The sequence below is a fragment of the Gadus macrocephalus genome, chromosome 4 (assembly GCF_031168955.1).
Source record: "Gadus macrocephalus chromosome 4, ASM3116895v1".
In the NCBI taxonomy this organism is placed as follows: Eukaryota; Metazoa; Chordata; class Actinopteri; order Gadiformes; family Gadidae; genus Gadus; species Gadus macrocephalus.
Window position 1 is genome coordinate 19,098,312 of NC_082385.1, and position 17,379 is coordinate 19,115,690.

The 17,379-nt window shown below is 42.8% G+C and overlaps 2 protein-coding genes across 2 annotated transcripts in view; both read left to right on the top strand.

Moving 5' to 3' along the window:
* Positions 1 to 17,379, top strand: part of LOC132455455 (inactive dipeptidyl peptidase 10-like) — a 234,018-nt gene that overhangs the window by 51,527 nt on the left and 165,112 nt on the right. The window contains exons 8-11 of the mRNA XM_060049316.1: positions 4,901 to 4,939; positions 5,383 to 5,490; positions 5,801 to 5,892; positions 14,688 to 14,735. Of these exons, the coding sequence (XP_059905299.1) occupies positions 4,901 to 4,939; positions 5,383 to 5,490; positions 5,801 to 5,892; positions 14,688 to 14,735 (287 nt within the window). The remainder of the gene's footprint in view (positions 1 to 4,900; positions 4,940 to 5,382; positions 5,491 to 5,800; positions 5,893 to 14,687; positions 14,736 to 17,379) is intronic.
* On the top strand, positions 7,352 to 9,297 carry LOC132455106 (uncharacterized). Its single transcript, XM_060048844.1, has 3 exons — positions 7,352 to 7,547; positions 7,637 to 8,356; positions 8,533 to 9,297. Exons 1-3 carry the CDS (start codon positions 7,352 to 7,354, stop codon positions 8,802 to 8,804), a joined length of 1,188 nt encoding a protein of 395 aa, XP_059904827.1. The 3' UTR covers positions 8,805 to 9,297.

The window sequence follows — 17,379 nt, forward strand, 5'->3', positions numbered from 1 at the left end:
GTAGCTTAATGATATTTAAATTATTATGACCATGAAGTCTTTATTTGCATGGGTTTACATTTTGTTGTGTAGCATGGAAAAATCTGAGAAACACTCCCATTCAGAATGCATGGTTTACACTTCGTTCTTTGGAGCACGGTTATTTTTATTTATTTATTTATTTTCCGTTTTTGAGGGGTTGAGGATTTTTCTGCAATAATCAAAAATCCAATGGAAAACCCGTTGGCTTTTTATCAAGGGAAACGAGGGCGATGCTCACTTCCGGGTTTGCCATCATACGTCATCCCTCTCCACCACTCTATACTGTAAAAAACGTAAAAACACATGTTCAAGTTGAATGATAATGCATGAATTTATTCTTTATTCTGCCATAGTAACACGGTAAATAAATGGCAAAAATAGGCTGAGAACGAATTCGTATTTACGATATTGTAGCGACCCTGGGACAGTTAAATAGTTTGTGTGTTATGTGTTGCATTGTATTTCGTTGTCCGTTATGCCAGTTGTTCTGTGTGCATGTATTGTAATGTTCTTCTTGTCAATCAATGTGGGGGCGAATCATTAGGTCAGCTGGGGGAGGGCCTTGGAAGAACACGAGGGTGGGGGCCTGCACATGAGTGAGACCGTGTTGGGGGTTGCCGGGGTAACCAGGGTTTGTTTTGGGTGGGATTTCTGCCATTGGTTACGGGTTTCAGTGACCTGGTTTTGGTTCATTAAAAGTTCCTTCAATTACTAATGACTCGACATCGTTATGTCACCGGCGAGGTCATTACAATATGTTCAATAAAACGTAATCACGGACAAAATACTTTTTTTAGACAAACGTAATTGAGAATGCCGAATAGTTCTCTGGGAACGTAATTTTGATGAGAAAGGGTTGCGAGCAAAACAACCTTAGCGAACGTAAGAGTCACGTGACGCGTTTTTTGTCACGTGGCAAAAAAAACGTAGGCATGTCACATGTTTAAAGCCTTTATTTTATTTAATTCATTAAATATTAAAATATACATTCTCTCTCTCTCTCTCTCTCTCTCTCTCTCTCTCTCTCTCTCTCTCTCTCTCTCTCTCTCTCTCTCTCTCTCTCTCTCTATATATATATATATATAATTATTTTAGTTAAAATATTATAAGTTGACCATAGCTTTTATTCAATTATCGTTATAACAAGATCTGTATCTGACCATTGACCATCAACTCGGTAATTCTATGAATGAAATTCAGACGCAAGGCCATGGACCGTACGCCACCCTATCGCCATTCTCCCATCTTGAATTTAATCGACCATTCTTGTTACCTCGAGGAAGTCTGGTGGTCTCCGTATAATAAATAAATAAATAAATCTATTTATTTATTTATTTACTAAACGGCTCTTCTCAATGCCGTGGAACGCTCCGTTCACTTGCATGGGCCTTCCCGACTTCCGGCGGTGAATTATCTTTTCCTTCCGGGCTTAAAGTTGTTAAATTAAATATCGTTACACGGTTACGTAAAATAGCATAATCAGCAAAGAAAAAGGTTTTATAGCCATGATTTAAACGGCATGCGAGCTGCTGTTTTCAGCGTCCATAGCAACCATAGCAACCATGTTTTTCTGTCGAGAGCTAAAATATTCTTCGTCATAACTATCAAACCCAAATACTAAAATATCCTATTGTCCGCCTCCGCCATTTCACGGAAAAATATCCTATTACCTCTCGTTTTGGATAAATTCCAATGGGTCGTAATCTGTGGCGGAACAAACCACCTACGTGGTCGTATTTTCCGAGAGGACAGGCTGATACTGGACATTGATTGGTTTGTAGGTGGGCGTGAGTCTGACGTCACCGTTCACCGGTATAGCCTTCATGAATGAATGAAGAAACATGTGAACATAATTTCCTGCAGCTCAGTTCAGGCAGCCGCCCAGACAACGCACACTTCCCGCTTTGACCACAGCTATAGCCCTAGATAAAGAAATCAACAAAGCAACCCCCGCTCCTAGTTACCCCGTCAGCATCTATAATTTCTCCTCTTGTGACATGTTGATATAACGTTGGACTATTAACATTACAATCAAACGTACGCTTCCACGAGAGGTAGGCCTATGCCTATATACTGACAATAATGTGTTATCGAAATTTAACGTAGCCTATTAAGGATACGTTTCAATTAAATGTAGCCTATGTAATCCAAGAGGTATCTTAAATAAAAACAACAAAAATGTTGAGAACGAACCTATTTGCAATATGTTCAATAAAACGTAATCAGGGACAAAATTACGTTAAATGAAACGTTTCCCGAAAGGGAAATATGCCTTAATGACAATAATGTGCTATACATTGACATTTAACATATTTGGGATACGTTTCAACCAAACATAATCCTAGAGGTAAATTAATGGCAAAAAATAGGTTGACAACGAACGTATTTGCGATACGTTCAATAACACGTATCCACAGCCAAGATACGTTTTTCAGACAAAATACGTTAAATGAAACGTTCTCTGAAAGGGAGATATGCCTTAATGACAATAATGTGCTATACGTTGACATTTAACCTATCTGGGATACGTTTCAACCAAACATAATCATAGAGGTTAATAAATGGCAAAAAATAGGCTGAGGACGAACGTATTTGCAATACGTTCAATAAAACGTAATCGCGGACAAAATACGTTTTATGACAAACGTAATTGAGAATGCCGAATAGTTTTCTGGGAACGTAATTTTGACGAGACAGGGTTGGCCCACAGGACCTGTTTATACAGGGGCTGGAATCTAGACTCTAGAGATATGTCCTCTTGTCTAAACAGTTAGACGCGGCAGTGCATGCGTTTCTACGTCAACAAATCTGTTTGCAATCTTTTTTTTTCTTTTTTTTTCTAAAGGGGGGAGGGAGGGGAGAGGGGGGGAGAGAGAGAAGGAGAGGGAGGGGGGAGAGAGGGGGGGGAGAGAAAGAGGATTAGAGAGAAAGAGAGAGGGAAGAGGGAGCGACAGACAGTTAGAAAGAGACAGAGAGATGGAGAGAGACAGAGAGAGAGTCAGTCAGGACAGATTATACCTCATCTCCCAACTTAGTCTTAAAAGTAAATCCAAAGTCTGACGGCCACTATGATACTGCCACGGAGAGGTCAGCAGGCCCCTGACCCCTGACCTTGACCCCTCACCTGTTTGCAATCTTAATCAAATCTAGATTGAAGAAAGGTTTGGTGTGAAGAGAGTGTGTGTTTTGAAATTGAGATTCAGTACGTTTACACGCACAGCTTAATCCGATTAAGGCCATAGTTCGACTCTGCTCCTCAATCGGACAACTGCAATTGTCTGAGTATACATGGCGGTGAGAAAATGTATTCATTGGCCGAAGCATTTCTTTCCCCGGTACGTTAGGTGGCACTGTGCCCATTTCAACTAGTGGTAATAGAGCCACCGGTTGACCTCTTTACGTCACTAGCAACAACAAACTCAGGCGGCCGCAGCATTCGAGAAAGAGGTTTTCAGTAGACATCTGTCAGTTCACTTCGGGTCATGTCATTTCTCCGACGCTGCATTGTTCTGACCTCTCGGTCGTATGCGGACTCCTCCGGCGGCGGAGCAGCGGGAGGAGTCCAGCCGGAGGAGTCTGCATACGACCGAGAGGACGGAACAATGGAGCACTCTGAGAAATGGACCCGACAGCTGTCCCTCATACGGCAAGATTTTAATATGGACATCAGAGAGTCAAGCCAAAGTTCCGACGCTCCATTGTTCCGACCTCTCGTCGTATAGAGACTTCTCTGGTGGCGGCGGAACAGCTCCTCCGGGAGTACAGATATGGCAACAATCCCTTTCTCCTCTATGTTGCGTTTCAATATGGACTTCAGTGAGTCAAAGCCAAAGTTCCTTTACCCCAATTCCTTCTCCACCAAGGCCGAGATAACCCTCACTACGAGTCGTTACTTGTTGCTGAAGTACCACACAGTCGGAGAACCTAACGCAGTCTTTAAGATTCATAATATCAGAGAATATCCCTGTCAGTTGCAATGAATGAATAAAGATTGTAAAAAAACATTTATTTTGACAGATGTGCCCGAAGTTACTACTTTGCAACCTCATTGATGACCAACATTTAGAAAGACATGTACTTTTAATTCTGCCTTGGGTGAAATCGAACTGTTACATCTTTCCTGCTGTCGGCTCCCAGACCATAGTCGAGGAGCACAGGATAGACGTTCCCTCCAGGGCCGATGTTCTCTCGGGGGTAACACCCTTCACTTTGACCGGCAGTGGGTCTGCTTATAGGTCGGAATGAAGCGGCCACCGATTAGGCTGGGTACTTTATTCGTAGTTCAACTAACTTAACAGTGCACGTCGTTTGCACAGACACGACCGGACTCGTTCATTCACTAAACTGTCACGCGCAAGCGCTCGCTGTCCTCGCTTGTCCACTCACTCACTGAAGTCACTCACACACACAAACTGCCATTCTCACGCACACACGTACGCTACTCAGAAGCGTAGTGTGTACTGAATGCATGTTGATGATGATACACTTCTTATAGGGGGTAACTACATTGGCACGACACCGGCTTCCTCCATCTTCTTCGCCACCTTTTTAAATAAATTGCCGTCTTTCGTTTTCTGACAGCGACAACAACATGACTATCGTCTCCTTATACTTCCGGATGACGGCCCCTGGGAAAAATCTCGAGCATGCGCAGAACGCTAAATCAGATTCCATGCGATCCGACCCGATACATGCACGCTTAATTTGACTAAACAATCGAATAATATAGGTGTCTTAATTCGAGTAACTCGATTCGATTCGATTATAGTGTGACTAAGGTGTATACATGCATCTTAATAATCCAATCATAGTTGGACCAACCCAATAATTCGATTTTCTTTAGTGTCATGTAAACACTAGAGTGTGTTGTTGTTTTCAGAGACACCAGGAGACGTCAGAGGCCTGGCTCACCATGCAGGTACAACTCGCCTGGATGGTTACACACATGGATGGATACACTTCTTCTTTCAACTTGAGTGACTGATGGACAGACGGACATACACCTCATAATCAAAGTCTCTCAGTCATTATTTTTGTCACTGTCTCGTTCTCTCTCCCTATCTTGCCCTCCCTTCCCCCTCTTCTCTCTCTTTCTCTCCTCTCTCTCTCTCACTCCCTCTCTCTCGCTCTGTCTCTCTCTCTCTCTCTCTCTCTCTCTATATATTTCTCTATATATATATTTTCTCTCTCTCTCTTCTCTCTCTCTCTATATTTCTCTATATATATCTTTTCTCTCTCTCTCTCCTCTCTCACTCCCTCTCTCTCGCTCTCTCTCTCTCTCTCTCTTCTCTCTCTCTACATCTATATATTTCTCTATATATATCCTCTCTCTCTCTCTCTCTCTCTCTCCCCCCCCTTTAGGACAGGGTTCCCTGGTTCTCCAGGGACAGGAGCAGGCTGTTCCTCACCCTGCCGGTGAAGCAGGGCGGTCAGGGTGACTTCCAGCATATCTCCATGCTCATCAAAAAGGTAAACCAAGGGCGTCTGTAATTTATGTAATGTACGTAACATAGGTAACTTCTGTAACATATATAACGTATGTAACTCATATAACATATATAACGTATGTAACTTATACTGTATAAGTTCTTTAATGTCTGTAACATAAGCCGCATTGTTTATGTTGATAATGTTGACGATGTTGACAATGTGAACATTTTTGAAGATGCTGATAATGTCGATTTTGATGGTAACATTGCTAACGTTGGTAACCCTGGCAACACTGGTAATGCAAGAAACGTTGGCATTGTTGGCAACGTTTGTAGTGTTGTGTTTTCAGTCACGAAGCGACCAGAATGAGGTGCGCCACCTCACCTCTGGCGACTGGGAGGTGACAAGAATCCTAGCGTATGACGAAAGCAATCAAATCATGTGAGTTAAAAGGTTCTCACTCACATAGATGCATACATGATAACACTCAACGATAAGGGTAAATTAAGGGAACATTAATTAACATCAGTGGATACAGTTATAAGCATTATCTAACTATTAAAAGTATAGTTACCATTCATTTACATTAGCTATTGTAGTAATAAGCATTAATATACAGCATTACCATAAGGGTTAGACTTTCGGTTAAGGTTTGGGTTAGGATTAGGGTTAGGGTTAGGTTCACCCTTACCCTAAGCCCCTTCAATCATTTATTAATAAAAACCTTCATTAACATGAACACCATTATCTTGGTTAACTTGAACACCGTTACTAACCATGGACACCATTAGTAAATGATTACTAGACCAATAGTTGATTAGTTTATTAACGGTAGGGGAGAGCCGGGTCGATTGAAACACGGGACGATTGAAACACAGCGATTTACTCGAAAACCACGCAAGGCTTTCACGTCAAAATTCGTGACTACGTTCATCAAGCAAGACTGACCAACCCCGGGAAATTTCGTGTAATGACGTGACGCCGTTCAAAAGTTATCCCGCAAACCTGTTTTCGAGAGCTGTAAGTAAAATCCTTCCTGCGGTCGTTTTTTTGTAATAAATAGTTGTATTTTTTGTTTCATGCCATAATAATATCACTATCCAACAGATGAATTAGTATTTAAACCTGTGATAAAGTGTGCAATGTCACAGTTTTGAAGTTTAGAGGTAAAAAAGGTTTAAGTGTCAGTAGTCGCTGTCGGGACGATTGAAACACCTGTTTCAAACGTCGCGCACATCACCATGCGTAATTACGCGAACATTGCACGATCATTACCTGTATAAATCACAGAATTAATAAATGTTTTGCAATGAATAACTATTGCTTTGAATTAATAACATATTTTGAATGAACAAAACGTGTTTATCACAACAGATTATTACTGAGTGAAAAATGCCGCGCGTGAGAAGGAGAACCACCTCCCGTGGGCTGGTTCCTGCATGGGTGTATGCCAGGGCCTGCAGCGAGGTCAATTCTGGGAGCTCAGTGAGGCAGGCAGCGTTGGCCAACAACATAAACCATGTGACGTTGTCACGCTACCTCAAGCGGAGGGCAGAAGAGGGCAGTGAAGCGGCTAGGTCCCCTGGCTATAACCCGCACAATAGGGTTTTTAACGCAGCGCAGGAGGGAAAGGTCAGGGACTACCTGAAGAGGGCAGCAGCCATTTATTTTGGGCTCACCCCTAATGAGGTCAGTGTTGTGAAAAGGGCTACATAAGTTGTAGGACAGGCACACATGTATGCTATGCACATGCTTTAATTAATAAATATGAACAAATAACATAAACATAAACACACAAATGTACATCAACTTTTTATGACCCCTTCAGGTCAGAAAATTTGCCTTTGAGCTGGCAGTGCACTTCAGCTGCCCATTCCCTTCATCCTGGTCGAGGAAGAGCATGGCGGGGAAGGACTGGTTCACCTCCTTCATGGAGCGCAGTGGCAGCCTCTCCCTTCGGCGTCCAGAGGCCACTAGCCAACAACGGTTGTCAAATTTCAACCAAAGAAATGTAAACTTGTTCCACCAAAATTTAAAGACAGTGCTGGACCGGCACCAGTTCCAGGCCAAGGACATTTGGAACATTGATGAAACCGGTATTTAATATGAACTTTATTAACATAAAACACAACTATATACACACAACTATATATATATACAACTACACTCACACAACTATTTACAGGGGTCACCACTGTCCAGGTGCCAGACCGTGTCGTCGCCCAGATGGGGCAGAAGCAGGTCGGGTCAGTGACCTCAGCGGAGAGGGGGACCCTGGTCACAGTTGCCCTGGCAGGCAATGCGCAAGGCGACCTTGTTCCGCCATTCTTCATCTTCCCCCGTAAGCGGTTCAAAGACCACTTCCTGAGGGGTGGACCCGTTGGCTGTGCTGGCAGCGGCAACCCAACTGGCTGGATGAAGGAGCCAGACTTCCTCCTGTACCTGGCCCACTTCACCAGTCACACCCGTGTGTCCAAGGAGTCGAAGCTGCTCCTCCTGCTGGACAATCACACGTCCCACCTGTCAATTGCAGCAATTGATTACTGCAGAGCCAATGGCATAGTGCTGCTGTCATTCCCTCCCCACTGCACCCACAGGTTGCAGTCAATGGACATTAGTGTCTTCGGCCCCCTAAAGGGGTACGTAAACAGTGCGGCGGACAGGTGGATGAGGAGCCACCCAGGGATAAACATCTCAATTTATGATGTGCCCTCCATCGTTGCTGAAGCCTTACCAAAGGCTGCAACAGTGAACAACATTACCTCCGGGTTCTCAAGTCCAGGGATCTGGCCTTTTAACCCCTCTGCATTTGAGGAAAAGGACTTCGCCGGAGCCTATTCAACAGACCGTCCTCCTCCCCAGGCTTCGGGTGACGAGGTCAGCGCTTCTCCAGGTGCCACTTCAGGTAGGAACAGTTCATCAGAAGCAACAGAGGATTAAACAAAGGTTAATAATAGATAAGTAAATAGTCCCATAAGTCCAAGTTCATAAAAAAAGTCCATAGGGTAGTGGACGGCAGAGAAGCTGTGTTTATAAACATTTATTTAAAAGTGCTTATTTTTTAAATGTGTCCTTTGGCAGGCATGGATGTACCTGATCGAGCAGCCGGGCCTGACGAAGCTGCCGGGCCTGACGAAGCTGTCCGGCCTGAGGGAGAGGCCGTTGAATTCAGCCCGGACATCGTCCGGCCTTACCCTAAGGCCGGACCTAGAAAGATCACAAAGAGAAGAGGGAGAAAGAGGCAAGTGGAGTTACTCTTGCATCTCATATCTTGTCTGGACTTCCTTTGTCTACAGTCATGTAGACCTACCACATTTAAAGTAATTCAATTATCATTAAAACGCCCAATTTAATGTTTTCAGGACAACTGCTATACTTACGGACACCCCCGTGAGGGCTGCTTTAGAGGCGGAAAAGCAGGGAACTGTGAAGCAGCGTCGTCCCGCCAAGCAGCCTCCCTCCTCTCGGGCTCCCAAGAAGAGGCTGTTCTCGCCCGCTCCTGAAGCCGCCCCCCTTGCTGGAGTCACCCCTGGTGCCACCTCAGCTGCTCCTCCCACCATCACCTGGCCCGCTGATGGAGTCAGCCCCACCTTAGGCCTAGTGTGTCCTGTTCCAGAGGCAGCAGAGTTCACCACTATTGCTGCCTCTACTTCTCCAATTTATTTAGGCCTATCCAGCGAGGACGTCAGCTGCCTCGTGTGCTGCGAGCTCTTCAGCGCCTCGATGCCTGGGGAAGAGTGGGTCCAGTGTGTCTTTTGTTACAAGTGGTCGCATGAGGCTTGCACCGACGGGAGTGCACACTACCTGTGTCACCTGTGTGACAAAGAATAAAAATATTCAGCCTACTATACTGTCCATGTGTCTTCACTAGTTTGCAGTGGAAATACTGTAAATGTAGGCCTACAGCACAATTCACTTAACATTATAGACTGATTAACTAACTAACTAACTATGAGGCCTGGGTTAGGCTATGAGTGGGAGCTTGGCTATTAAATATTTTGCAGGGTAGGCCTACTTTTCGTCCATCATGGTAACGCATCAAAAATAACAATGCCTAGATTAAATTATGACAATAATAATTTAATTTAGTGGACATGCACACTTAAGAACTGCTGGGTATAAGCTATAGGCTAGCCTTCTACACCCTTGCTCTTGGTCACGACACATGGCTTGCCGATTTATCCTTTTCTCCAGCCATTACCATCCATCAGCTAGAGTGTCAAAGTTCTGCTTATTATGATTTCAACGTAACGTTCATGTAAATGTGCAGACTATTACACAATATTTATCAGAAAAAATAAGTTTAGCCACTTACCTTTCCACAGAGACTTCGGATGCTTCTGTGCGCCGGGCTGAGCGTGTCGAAAAGAAATTAACCCTGTGCGGCGCTTGGATAGATTTCAGATGTAACAGGTCTCGTGATATCCTGTTGACCTGGTAGTTTTTGTTTAAAATAAATAAAAGGATGTTCAACTGTGTATCCTTAAACATTACTTAGGACAGGGAAATAAGTAAATTTAATGCAAATTTTTGTCGACCAAAAGAAGAAAGGTGAGTTTTAACCGAAATGTGCATCTTGACAATTACGCACGGGCCAAAAATATATTTTGACCTATTTATATTATGCGGAATTATGTGAAATTTTAGCAATGACGAGTACACTAGTATGTTGTCTGGTATGTAGCGTAAAAACAAGAGTAAGGGCAATAGATTATTTTTTAAATATGCTGTTTCATTCGTCCCGCATGTGTGTTTCAAACGTCCCGACTAGGCGGGGCGTTTGAAACAAATGTCAATTTGCGTTCAAAGTTAAAAAAACAGCTCGATCATCCAACATATGTATTAAATTTCACTTGTGATTAAGAGAACACACCTGTGAGTTGTTGATCACACGCCTTGCCATGGCGCCGACGCGAGTAGGACGCTTATCCAGTAGCTCCGTGCGTGTTGCGTTGTTTTTAGTAATTTAAGTAATTTAAGTGTGTTTTTGTAAACTTTTAACTCTTTTATAAACTATTTATATGTGTAGATCTATATATATATATATTATATGGATAGGGAGAAACTGCTTTCACTCCAAACAATGGGATGTAACGGCTTTTTCCGTCGGTAGTGTCACCGCCGTTTGTCTGGCGCTGGAACAGCAGATGATACGAAGGATGGACGGAGAGTCAGTCAACCTATTGGAACCCAATACGGGGATGGCAATTTATACCCTTTATGGGGATCCGCAATTTAAATACAAGGATAGATCGTAATAATATAATCAGCACAAATCTATATCTATATATATATATATAGTGATATATATCAAATTGTGTGAGTGTTTAAATATGGTCGCTAGTGTTTACATGTGGTCGATAGTGTTTAAATATGGTCGATAGTGTTTAAATGTGGTCGATAGTGTTTAAATGTGGGCGATAGGGTTTAAATGTGGTCGATAGTGTTTAAATGTGGGCGATAGGGTTTAAATGTGGTCGATAGTGTTTGAATGTGGTCGATAGCGTGTAAATATGGTTGATAGTGTTTAAATATGGTCGATAGTGTTTGAATGTGGTCGATAGTGTTTAAATGTGGTCGATAGTGTTTAAATATGGTCTATAGTGTTTAAATGTGGGCGATAGTGTTTAAATGTGGTCGATAGTGTTTGAATGTGGTCGATAGTGTTTAAATATGGTTGATAGGGTTTAAATGTGGTCGATAGGGTTTAAATGTGGTTGATAGGGTTTGAATGTGGTCGATAGTGTTTAAATATGGTCGATAGTGTTTAAATGTGGTCGATAGGGTTTAAATATGGTCGATAGTTTAAATGTGGTCGATAGTGTTTGAATATGGTTGATAGGGTTTAAATGTGGTCGATAGGGTTTAAATGTGGTCAAGAGGGGTTTACATGTTTAAATCTGGTTGATAGGGTTTACATGTTTAAATGTGGTCGATAGTGTTTGAGTGTGGTCGCTAGTGTTTACATGTGGTCGATAGTGTTTAAATGTGGTCGATAGTGTGTAGGTGTTGGCGAGAGTGTTTAAATGTGGTCGATGGTGTTTGGATGTGGTCGATAGTGTTTAAATGTGGTCGATAGGGTTTACATGTTTAAATGTGGTCGATAGGGTTTAATTGTGGTCGATAGTGTTTAATTGTGGTCGATAGGGTTTACATGTTTAAATGTGGTCGATAGTGTTTATATATGGTCGATAGGGTTTACATGTGGTCGATAGGGTTTACATGTGGTCCATAGTGTTTAAATGTGGTCCATAGTGTTTAAATGTGGGCGATAGTGTTTAAATGTGGGCGATAGTGTTTAAATGTGGTCGATAGGGTTTACGTGTGGTCCATAGTGTTTAAATGTGGGTGATAGTGTTTAAATGTGGGCGTTAGTGTTTACATGTGGTCGATATTGTTTAAATGTGATCGACAGTGTTTAAATATGGTCGATAGTGTTTAAATATGTTATTTTCCCTCACTCTCCACCTCATCCCTAAAGGTGCGAACACACCAAGCGCGTACCTCGCGTACCATGTACGTGCGTAACGCAGCGAAAATGTTGCTTGACCATTTTGTGTCAAAAATGGTCAGATACGCGCGTACGCATACGCGCGTAGATGAGACCGCCCAAACCCCCCCCCCCCCCCCCCCCCCCCAGCCTGTGGCTGCGCTGGATTAAGGAGTCCGAGGAAGGAAACCCAAACGCCGCCGTGTTTGGATGGATGATAGAGCTTGGATCGGGTTAGATTAAATAATCTCGGATATAAATAACAATAATCGGGTTAAATAACTTCACATGGTGTGTCTGGTGTGTTTCCAGCATTCGTAGTGTTGATCAGCAGAGAAATAGTCCGCCAAGACGTTGAGGTTGCTTAGCAATCAGAGACTCTGTCCATGCAAGTGAACGGAGTGTTCACTCTTCATCATAACTATCAAACCAAACATCCTTCACATTCACCGAGCGAACATTATGAGAGTAAAATGCACATTTCTCGCTAGAAATGTTTCCATAAACGCATTTAATGGCGTAACTATGTTACTATTTCCACTCAGAATAAAGAAAGTTGCCGGCCGTGGCTGCCATGGACATGGCTGCTCTGGAGTCCGAGGTAGGAAACCCAAACGTCGCCGTGTTTGGGTGATAGAGTTTAGATCGGGTTAGATTAAATAATCTTGGATATAAATAACAATAATCGGGTTAAATAACTTCACATGGTGTGTCTGGTGTGTTTCCAGCATTCGTAGTGTTGATCAGCAGATATATAGTCCGCCAAGACGTTGAGGTTGCTTAGTAACCAGAGACTCTGTCCATGCAAGTGAACGGAGCATTCCCTCTTCGTCATAACTATCAAACCAAACATCCTTCACATTCACCGAGCGAACATTATGAAAGTAAAATGCACATTTCTCGCTAAAAATGTTTCCATAAAAGCATTTAATGGCGTAACTATGTTACTATTTCCACACAGAATAAAGAAAGATGTCGGCCGTATGCTTCTGTCCAAGCTCACTACTCTCTGCCAGTGACGTCGGGTCAAGCTCAACGCTGATTGGCTATTGCGGCGCGTATGAGCGTAAAAAGTTCAATTTTTTTAACTCCTCGCGTACATGTACGCGCGTATATGTACGCGCGTATATGTGCGCGCGTATATATACGCGCGTATATGTACGCGCCTCATACGCCCCTACAGCGAGTAAAATGTTGCTTGGTACGCATGATACGCGTGTACGCACCTCATACGCGCGTAAACCAATGCTTCCCTATGGAAAAATTGCCGATTTTATATGCGTGGTACGCAGGTAACGCGTTTGGTGTGGCCGTACCTTAACTCTCCACCTCAAGCTGGTGTGTAGTGAGCGTTCTGGCACCGATTGGCTGCCGTGCATCACCCAAGTGGGTGCTACATATTGGTGGTGGTTAGTGAGGTCCCCCCTTCACTTTAGGCGTCTTTGAGTGTTATTAATTATTATTATTCTTCATGTTTAACCTCTGTTTTCCTTTTATTCCTAGTCTGTTTTGCATAGTTTTGAATGATGACTATATGCTCTGTAAGGTGACCTTGGGTGTCTTGAAAGGCGCCTCTAAATTAAATGTATTATTATTATTATTATTATGTTAAAATTATTTGTATACGTAACGTCATCTTTGAAAAAGACGTTTAACTGAAAAGTGTTTCAATCGACCCGGCTCTCCCCTAATAATTGTTAGTGAATGTTAATTATTGCATTTTGCTATTTTAATGAATGGTTCCTTAATTTACCCTTATTGTAAAGTGTTATATAAATAGCAAAAATACATTAAATACTTGTTTATTTATGTTTGACTTTATTTGACAAAATATATTTTTTTATGAAAGAGACATTACAGAAAACCATGTACTAACAGTTTAAACAAGCATTATCTACTTAATGATCTAAAGCCCAGTTCAGATCAAAGATTCGCCTTGCAACCGCTTGCAACTCGCAACTCCTTGCGACGAGACGGGCTGCGACGTTCTAAAACTGGGCCGTTCACACTGGCTGCAACGCGCTGCAATGGGCTGCGACGCTAGGTGGTTTCCCTAGCAACTGTGAATGCTCTGGCACAGCTGAGAGCCGCAACAGCATCATTTGCGTAGGTTAGGTTAGATTAGTTAGGTTTGCGATTAGTAAGGTTTGCAATTAGTTTTATTTTTATTTTGCTTGAGAGTAGGCTAGTGTTACTGTGTTTTGTCATTCTCCGGATATCGGATATTTCAATCGGATATTTTTATGCTGGAGTGGACAGTACGGTACCGGGACAGAGTAAGGCCGTGACGTACAAGTTGTTCTGTGCTGTGATTGGCTGAAGAGAAATAGTTAAATCGCCGAGTTCTAAAACTGGACCTTGCGATTTGACATGTTCAATCTCTGGCGACTCTTTGCAACTCCTTGCGACTACTTGCGACTCCTTGCAACTCCTTGCAACGACCCGTTCACACCGCCCCTGCGACGTTCTAAAACCGTCTTGTTGCAAGCCGTTGCAAGGTGAATCTTTGGTCTGAACTGGGCTTTAGAGAGAAACTATTTACAAAGAAGAACCTCTTCCCATCTTACCAAAACCAGAAAATAAAAGTCTTGATACTGGTATAAACTAGTTATAACTGATACAAAAAAGAGTGTTTGGTCTGTCTGTGAATGGACTACACAATAAAACACAGGAGGTGATGACCGAACACGTCTTCATAACCTTGTCTTAGCTTCTCCGTTGTGTGTTCTTTTCTTAACGTATGCAGATACTTTCTGAGCACAGAGGATTCTCCACAACACCGACACATGTACAGGTAAGATACTGAAGTTCAACTTGCTTTCATTTTCACTTGGCTTTTTGCTCAATAGCTTCCGATTTATGGAACCCAGACACCTCAGACCAATGTGGACATGTCCTGCTATGTGGTACTAACAAGACACACCTCACTAAAAATCATATTTTGCAGCGTCTATTTCATTTAAATATTTTAAGATTCCCATTCATTTCCTACGAAAAATAGCTTTTTCCTCAATAGCTTCTGAGTCATGGGACCCAGACACCCCAGACCAATGCAAACCTGTCCTGCTATGTGGTACTAACAAGAAACACCTCACTAAAAATTCATATTTTGCACCTCCTATTTTATTTAAATATTTTAAGAATCCCATTAATTTCCTATGGAAAACAGCTTCTTACTCAATAGCTTCCGAGTTATGGGACCCAGACACCTCAGACCAATGGAGACCTGTCCTGCTATGTGGTACTAACAAGACACACCTCACTAAAGATTCATATTTTCCACCTCCTATTTTATTTACATTTTTCATAAATCCAATTCATTTCCTATGGAAAACGGCTTTTTGCTCAATAGCTTCCGAGTTATTGGACCCAGACATCCCAGATCAATAAAGACATGTCCTGCTTCGTGGTACTAAAAAGACTTACGGAAGAGGATTAGGGCCACACATAACAAAAAAAAAATAGTTCTGACTTTAAAGTCAGAATTCTGACTTTAAAGTCAGAATTCTAAGATTAATGTCAGAATTCTGACTTAAACTCAGAATTCTAAAATTAATCTCAGAATTCTGAGAAAAAAGTCTCAGGAGAGACACTTTGCTTTATGCAGTAGGAGGTAGAAGTAGAAGCCATTTCGTTAATGGAAGACCAAAAGGTGAGTGAAACTGGAACATGTGTTGTTTTGGTGCAAGTTTCACTTGCCTTTAGGTCTTCCATCAATGATGGAAGACCTAAATGGCTTCTTCTTCTTCCTCCTACTGCATAAAGCAAAGTGTCTCTCCCACAGAGGTTGGTCCTTACAGGTACCAGTAGTTCTGACTTTAAAGTCAGAATTCTGACTTTTTTCTCAGAATTCTGAGAATAAAGTCAGAATTTAATTATTTTTTTATGTGTGGCCCTAATCCTCTTCCGTATATTTTGTACCTCCTATTTTATTAAAAAATTTTAAGAATCCCATTCATATGGGAAACGGCTTTTTGCTCAATAGCTTCCAAGTTATGGGACCCAGAAACCCTAGACCAATGGAGATCTGTCCTGCTATGTGGTACTAACAAGACACACCTCACTAAAAATTTGTGTAAACGTATATTTTGCACCTCCTATTTTGTTTAAATTGTTTTTAAATCCCATCCATTTCCTATGGAAAATGGCTTTTTGCTCAATAGCTTCCATGTTATGGGACCCTAACACCCCAGACCAATGCAGAACTATTCTGCTATGATATACTAATCACACACACCTTAATATATGTTTTCCCACTTCAATCGTATCCATTTTGTAAAGAAAAATGCAGAGCCTTTCTGGTATGTGTGTATTTCTTGGTTAATTTATTCATTAATTGTACTCTTTTGCACCTACTATGTTTTATCAATAATGTTATTTTGTATCTTTCAGGGTCTTTATTCAGCATTTACAGGGTTCATTCATTTAACCGGCATCCGTTGGGTAGCAACCAGCAATCACCACCGGTCTAAGCATGCATGCGCACATACACCTTCTAGCTTGGTACGGAGGCTCACCTGTGACAATGCGTACAAGCATTGCATATCGTTCGAAAAAAACTCAGAGAACATCTGAAAAATGACAACCATCAGTCCAACAGCCGACCCTATGCAAAAAAACTGTCCGGTAGAAAGTCACTGTAACAGTCAATAGAAAAACAGCAATCTGGTGGAAAGTCACTGCAACAGTCGATAGAAAAAAAACAGCCCATAGGCCTTGCAGTGCTTATTGCAGGTACTTACGGTTGGGCTTGCATACGCGTCCCGATGGTGTGACATATAGATCTCGGGCAGGCTGCTGGAGGGGTGGCGCCGGCCCTTGCACCACCTTGCCATCGCTGATGACGTCTCGGGCTCTGACCAGAGATGTAGGAGTCCCATCCTGTGACGGCTCACCGGTCAGCGGAGTGAACGCAGCCTGGTCGCCGTTGTCCACCTGATGTGCTGGTGGCGGCGGTGCCTCCAGGACAGGCAGGAGGTGCCTCCGGTTCCTCCTATAGTCGTGTCCGCCCGATTCAATGATGTAGGACCTCGGTTCCTTGCAGATCCGCTTCACTGTCGCCAGACGGTCATGACCAAGCTGAGTCTGCATCCGTACGACTTGACCTTCAGATAGTGGGCGTAGAGGCTTGCTTGTCTTGACGTACCACACCTTCTGATACTGCCGCTTTTTGGTGAGTTGTGCTTTGACAGCATCACTGCTTTTGACAGTGGGAGCGAGGAGTGTCTTGCTGAGTGGAAGCGTGGTGCGTGTTTGCCTTGACATCAGTCTATAAGTGTCACGTCACGCGGAATGTTCCGGATGTTGAGCAGGTTCAGGAAAACGTCCGTTCCATCACGTTTGGACTTTTCTAGCAGCTTCTTTGCGCTGCTGACAGCCTTCTCTGCCAGGCCATTAGACTGCGGGAATTCTGGGCTGCTGGTGCAATGGACAAAGTC